Raw genomic sequence first — 7284 nt, 5'->3', positions numbered from 1 at the left:
TGAATGAAGCGTGGCCTCCTGCTGAAGTAAGTGCAGGTGGGTGCCATGCACCAGATGAGGCACTTTCTCACTTCATCTTTACAACTTTAATTTTTACAGATGTAGGAACTGAGGTTAAATACCTTGCCCTGGGTCACAAGGCTGGGACAGACTGGGACTCAGTTTGGGACTGAAACCCACGTCATATGGAAGAACACAAGAAATGGCAGATCAGTGCTTGGAAGATGTGGGGAGTGGGGAGTTGGGAACATTGGTTCAAGAAGTTAAAAAATGGGGACAGAAATTAATCCAGAAAGAAAAAGAGTTTAAGTTCTTTGAATTCATTCCATCATCAGTACAGATTTGTCAGTACCACTGGATTGTGCCAAACCCCAGCTCAGTGCTGATAGTATGGCCCTGCCACCCTGGGGAGCTTGCACATTAGCTGAGGCAAGACCTACCAGGCAAACTCCATTAAGCAGCCAGGGATCAAGTGACCATGAAGAGAAACATCCACTCCTGGAATATCCAGCTCTATTGTCCTGGTCCCCATCTGCTAACTCAGCAACTAAGGCTTTTGTGCAGGGGTTCCCACCTCAGGTCTTCACCCATTGTTGCCTAAATGGCAGTAGCCCAACGCGCACACACACACACACACACACACACACACACACACTCCTCCTTGCTCCAGCCTAGTTCCTTTCCATTTACCCCCTGACCACTGCAAGTGGGTTTTCTGAGTTTCAAACCTTCCTCTCCTCTTAATGGAGTCCCAGTCTCAGCACCTGGGCAGCCTCAACCCTGAGCCCTCTCTCAGAGGTTTGACCTCACCGCATTCAGGACACTCCAGTCTAGTGTCTGAGTTCTTTTCCTCCCAGTTGGGCCCCTTGGGCACTCCTTTCTGCTCTAGCAAACAGGCCAAAAGTTTTTCCACTGAGACTTTCTCAGAATCCACCCCGGCAGGAGTCTCCCCTGGTGCTTTCCTGATGCCTCAAGGCAGGAAAGGCGTGAAGGTGGGGGGATGGGGTGGGGAGGTTGTGTTTCTGGCAGTAAAATCACCATTTTCAAGATCCCCTTCTCTGAGAAAGGCCTAGCAGGCACAGAGAAGGTATGGAAGGGTGGAGGGAACAGAAGAACCCCCTCAACAGCTCCTGCGTTGAGGGACTGGTGCTGAGCTGCAAAGTAACCCAACCTTTCCTTCCCTCCTGTGGTCTTGTGTCTGTCAGGTTTTCTGTCTCACAGCGGCAATCCTGTGTCTCATCGATGCATTGTTGGTCACCAAGAAGATGAGGAATAACATGAAAGTCATCCTGGGAATCAAAACCACGCCTTCCCAAGCGGAGGAACCCAAAGCGAAGGAACCCAAAGCGAAGGAACCCAAAGCGAAGGAACCCAAAGCGGAGGAACCCAAACCCGAGGAACCCAAATCCGAGGAACCCAAACCCGAGGAACCCAAACCCCAGGAACCCAAACCCCAGCCACCCAAACCCCAGCCACCCAAACCCCAGCCATCCAAACCCCAGCCACCCAAACCCCAGCCACCCAAACCCCAGCCAAGCTGAAGGTCGTGCCAGCGCCCTCGCGGATACCCCTGTCTGTGCTGTGCGTGAAATCACCCCCTCCACGCTACCGCTGAGCTCACCCACTGTCACCCATTCCGGCCTACATGTGACCATAAAATCAGGACTGCTAAGTCGGGAGCACGCCTGCTTCTTCGTGTTGCCTTGTGTGAAAGTTGCGTTACATTTCCCTGCGCACCGTATTGCGCCGGCGCAGCCCAAGCCCGGAGAGGCTGTGGGGAGCGCCGTGACCCCTGGGTTCCTGCCTACCCGGCCCCAAGGCGCGAGCGGCGGCCGGCACTAGGGCTGCCTTGCAAAGCCTCGCTAGACCCGGAGGGAAGCTCCTCCGTGAAGTGGGACCCAGTGGAGGCTCCTTCGTGGAGGGTGCGCGGATCTGGCAACTGCTGAATGGGTGCGACTTGCGCAGGGCCACGCGGCGAGGTGGGCGCGCGGAAAGGGCACAGGCGTTGGTTTTCGCTGATGGCAGTTAGCTGAGCGGGGGCTCCTAAGAGGTCAGTAGCACCAGACTCTCTACTAGGCCCAGCCTGTCCAGAGACTGCAGGAGAGGTTAGCAGGTCGTGAGACGGTGAGGGCCCCTGCCGAAGATGGCCCCGAAGAAGGAAGAGCCCAAGGACCAAGTGGGCACAAGGACAGGACTTCGCCGCTACAAGTGGGAATTCAAAAGCAGCAATAAAGAGTTCTGGCTCATGGGACACGCAGAGGTCAAGCTCATCAGCGTGGTGAGATGGGCTGTGGTTCCAAGACCAGGAAAGAGGAGGGGAGGAGCTGGCCGCCGGGGCCTTCAGAGGGGCTGTGGGTCTTGGGGAGTCAGGGTCAGCCCTTCGCTGCTGCTCACGTTTATGTGTCCACGCAGGGCTGCCTGTTTGGGGCAATGGCATACTTCAACGCAACCCCCGTGCACCCAGCCTTGACTCTCCTCATTACTATGGAGTTGTTCATCTTTTTCTTCTTCTTTCTCATCAACACCCTTGCCATCCAAAGATACCTGTCCTTCATCATGTGGCCCGTTTCTGTAAGTGAGGGGCAGTGGGGAAGACCGGGTTGGTGTGCCCTCCAGAATGGGTGTGTGGCACCTGGAGAGTGAGGAGAACAGCCTCCTTCACATACTGGAGCTCAGGGCCCAGATGCCGTCCAGGCAGGGTCAGCTGGGCAGGAGATGGGTAGCTGGGCGGAAAATCCTCTCCAAAACTTAGCTGTGTATGTTGGGATGGGCTGGGTAGGGAGGGGACTCTTATTGGTGGTCAAAAGTTTTGCTGTCCTCGGAGGAAGCAAAGGTGTAACAATCAGCTCTTCCGGCACACACTGGGAAGATTGTTGCAGAATTCAAAGAATAAAATCAATCTACTTGTAAGTTAATAAGGTAAAATGAGAATTTTTTAAAAAAATTACTTCAAAAGCAGCCTTACTTCACCAGTGAATATTCCTATAAAGGATGTTTAGTTCAGAAGGATGTCAGCCCAGCAGTCATCTAACTGCTGGGCAAGTTACTGAACTACTCTCAGCCGGTTTCCTCATCTATAACATGAGGACAATAATAATCCTTGTGGACTGGGCATAGTGGAACACCCTATAATCCTGGGAACTCCAGAGGCTAAGGCAGGAGGATCGAAATTTCAAGGCCAGCCTCAGCAATTTAGTGAGACCCATCTCAAAAACAAACAAATAAATAAAAGGGCTGAGGATGTAGCTCAGTGATAGAGCACTCCTGGGTTCAATCCTCAGTACCACCAAATAAATGAATAAACCTGCTGAAAGGTAAGTGACTTTATGTAAAAATTTTAAAATGCTATTAATGAATCATGATAAATGATAAATGATAAACCTAAATAAATAGAGAAATATACCACATTCACAGATGTGAAGAGTTGCTATCATAGAGATGACAGTTCAGTTCAGAACTTAGTAGGGGCTTTCATGGAACTTCACCAGGCAATTCTAAAAATCTTAGGGAAGAATAAGAAGGATTATAAGGATGGATTTGCCCAGTGAGACATCAGATTTCCTAGCTCAGAGACTGATAAAAAATCTGTTGGGATTGTTACAGCCTGAATGTTTGTGTCCTCTCCTAATTCATATGCCAAGGTCCTAATTCCTAATGTGGCTATACTTGGAGATGGGGGTCTCAAAGTAATTAATATTAAAGGTAATAAGGTGGGGACCCACTGCTGGTGTGAGTGTAAATGCACACTAGCAATTCAGAGACAAACTTGGTAAAACCTAGCTAAGGAGATGGACAGGGGTGGGTGGGGTGACATACAAGGGGGGTCATCATTGCAGCAGAGTTTGGAAGAATGATTTTTTTTTAAAGGCAGAAACAAACTCTCTCTAGATCCCATGAGATTCATATACTTGTCAGAAGAGACATCAGATCAATATCCCTGCCCCCTCCCTCTCTATGCACACACATTCTCTGAAGAAAAACTATATGAAGACATAGGGATAAAGTCAACTGTCTCCAGCCAGGAAGAGCCTTTGCCAGAAACCAAATTGCTAGCACTTTATTCAGGGACTTCTAGCCTCTAGACCTGTGAGAAAATAAATGTCTGCTGTTAAGCCACCCAGTCTGTGGTATTTTCTTATGGTAGCCTAAGCAGAGCAATACAGACATAGAAAAGAGAACTTAGACCTTAGACATCCATAATACAGTGCCTTGATATTTGAAAAGGTGGCATTACAAAACAGTTGAACAGAATAGTAATCAAGTGTTCCTGGGAGTACTGGGGGGAGGGGGAGGGAGAGAGAGAGGTGGGAGTGAAGAGAGAGGGGATAGACTACATATCCCTTAAAATTAAAACTTTACAACAGAAGACATAAAAATTTTAAAACAAACCATAGACAAATAGGACAAGGGATGTAAAGAGGAGGTTCGCGTGCCTAAAACATGCTTTAAAAAAAAAAAATTCATCTTCATTAGTAACCAAAGGCATCAAACTTCAAATACCACAGAGACACCATTTCAACTCACCAGATTTAAAAGATGTTAATAATCCAGATGATCTTGGGTGTTGGCAAGGACAGGGAGACAGGAGCTGTTACCCATTCCTGGTGTGAGTGTAAATGCACACTAGCAATTCAGAGACAAACTTGGTAAAACCTAGCTAAGGAGATGGACAGGGGTGGGTGGGGTGACAGACAAGGGGGATCATCATTGCAGCAGAGTTTGGAAGAATGATTTTTTTTTAAAAGGCAGAACAAACTCTGTCTAGATTGGTTCATTCCTATATCAATTAACAGTAATAAATCTATGTTTCTCAATATGGATAAATTTTAAAACTTTTAAAAAGCAAGTGTTGGCCAGGTATGGTAGCACATGCCTGTAATCCCAGCAGCTCAGGAGACTGAGGCAGGAGGATCGAAAGTTCAAAGTCAGCCTCAGCAACAGCAAGGCGCTAAGCAACTCAGTGAGACCCTGTCTCTAAATAAAATACAAAATAGAACTGGGGATGTGGCTTAGTGGTTGAGTACCGCTGAGTTCAATCCCCACCATCCAAAAAAATAAACAAAATAAAAAAATAAAAAGCAAGTGTTTAAAAGCAAAAAGCAAAAGTTTAAAAGTATGCTACCTTTAAACTTTTGAAACACAAATATATTGTATATGAATATACAATATGTAGGAATATTCAAACTCAGGAAAAGTACACATCAGTTTCTGGGAAGCAGAGGGACAGGAAGAGGGATGGGAGGGTGAGACTCTAGCTCATTCTATAAAGTTCAGGTCTTTTCATATTTTTAAGAGATCTTGAAACAAATACTGCAAGCTGTTAATATCTACTAAATTTCAGTGCTTGGGATCTGGTGCAAGCAGGATGTTCATTATTTTCTGTGTATTTGAACTGTACCAAATTCAAAACAATACAAAAGATCCGAGACATGGTAGCCAGGGAAGGAAAACTGGCAGAAGATGGCATTAAGGAAACCCAAGGGAAAGTGGTGTAGCCAAACACTGTAGGATTGGCTGCCTCTCACCGCAAGAGCATTTCGTCCCAGACGCTCACCCCAGATGTATTAGAGTGGGAGGCTGGTCTGACATGGCCATCGTTTGGCCAACTCAGAAAAGTGTGACTTTTCTTTTTATCAGTAGGGCAAGGAAGACAAGAAGATGGCAAGTGCAAGACTGAAGCCACAGGAATGGAGCGAAAGGTCTCCGAAGAAGGCAGCCTTACGGCCTCACAAAGAGGGCAGGGGGTGTAGGAAGGAAGGCAGGGGTAGGGCTGAAGAGGGAGGCTCCTAGTGAGGGGCCACCTGCTCCAGAGACTGACACATGCCCTGAGAGCAGAAAGACCACACCGGGAGGTCCTCAAAAGGAACATCATGAAGTTGTATGTGTGTTTATTTAAACAAGTAATGGTAGGGGGCCAGATGTGTGATTTTGTACCTGCCATCTGGCAGGTGGGAGTTTGTGTCTTCCCAGGCTCCAGCCCAGGGCAGTAAAGCCTGGACTTTGAATCCCTATTCAGAGAGCCCAGCTGGGAGGCACTGGTATATCCACCCAGGCTGGGCCACATTTACCTTTTTATATATTTTAAAAATCAGGTAGGAGTTTGAAAAACAGTGCCTGTGGAGAAAGCTCTGCTGGGTCAGCTGTCCCTGGGGCTTGGCCCTTCAGAGGTTGACTCTCTCTCCCTCATCAGGACCTCATCAACGACCTGTGCTGCTTCGGGTTCCTTGTGGGAGGCATAGTATTTGCTGTGAACAGTCGAGAAATAATGCCATTGGAGTACATCATTGCTTTGGTGAGTCTTGAAGATAGGGGTGTTTTCCCTGTTTATGGAAAGGGCTCATTTTCACACACACAAAAATTCTTGGGATGAAATCAATGTTTTCTATTTTTTTATTTTGTAGTTGCAGGTAGACAGCATACCTTTATTTTGCTTATTTTTATGTGGTGCTAAGTATCGAACCCAGTGCTTCACGGTGCTCGGCAAGCACTCTGCCACCGAGCTACAACCCCAGCCCTGGAAGCAAAGTTTACAAGTAAAGTTGGTAAATGTTTCCAGTGGAGAAGCCATTCGTTATGACGCCCAGGGAGCTGACCCAAGTTAATGGCTTCCTTCCCCTAGTTGCTGACCCCAGAGCAAATGGCCCCATTCTGGTCGGGTCTAAAGAGAAAAAGAAAGACTTGATGACTGCGCAGAGGGAGGGCTGAACTCAGAATCTCAGTCAGGAAGTTTGAGTGGACTAGAAGATAGGTTAACTAGTATCAACGGATGAATTCCCAAACTGGAAGAAAATATGCCAATGTTATGTGGATCCTTTTGTTTTCCAGGGCCTTATGGGTGTGGCAGCATTTTTTGCTATTGTTGATATCTGTCTTCAAAGAAAACACTTCAGCAAGAAGGGCCCGCCGATAGTTCCTCCAGAACCAAAGAAATGAAGGAGACTCCTGTTTCAGACATGGCAGTGTATTTTACAGTCAGACACTTCCACTGTCTTCTTGGTCGACTTTCTAGAATGGTTTTCTTTTCCGTTTTTACAACCACCTCTTCTTGGAAAAGAATTTTCTCCTTAAATGAATCTTAAAACTCGAGGTTGATGTAAACATTATTTGATTTATTCATTGAAAGTTACTGGAAGTTATGATGCAGAGGGAGAGACCTGGGACCCAGGGCTCCCTTAAATCACTCTTGGGCTAGGGCACAGAGGGTCTGGGGGACCAGATACACCAGTGACACTGGTGTTTGTCAACACTGACCAGTCAAAGGGGCCAGAGGAAAATGAGAAATTG

General features: G+C 47.3%; 1 protein-coding gene across 1 annotated transcript; it reads left to right on the top strand.

Annotated features, from left to right (window-relative positions):
• Positions 1-2143: 2143 nt before the first annotated feature.
• On the top strand, positions 2144-6933 carry Cmtm2 (CKLF like MARVEL transmembrane domain containing 2). The gene is made up of 4 exons (XM_047529012.1): positions 2144-2278; positions 2413-2571; positions 6191-6292; positions 6826-6933. Exons 1-4 carry the CDS (start codon positions 2144-2146, stop codon positions 6931-6933), a joined length of 504 nt encoding a protein of 167 aa, XP_047384968.1.
• Positions 6934-7284: the final 351 nt, after the last annotated feature.

The sequence above is a fragment of the Sciurus carolinensis genome, chromosome 16 (assembly GCF_902686445.1).
Source record: "Sciurus carolinensis chromosome 16, mSciCar1.2, whole genome shotgun sequence".
Classification (NCBI taxonomy): Eukaryota; Metazoa; Chordata; class Mammalia; order Rodentia; family Sciuridae; genus Sciurus; species Sciurus carolinensis.
The sequence above is the reverse complement of the archived record's forward strand: the minus strand, read 5'-3'. Positions and strand labels throughout refer to the sequence as shown.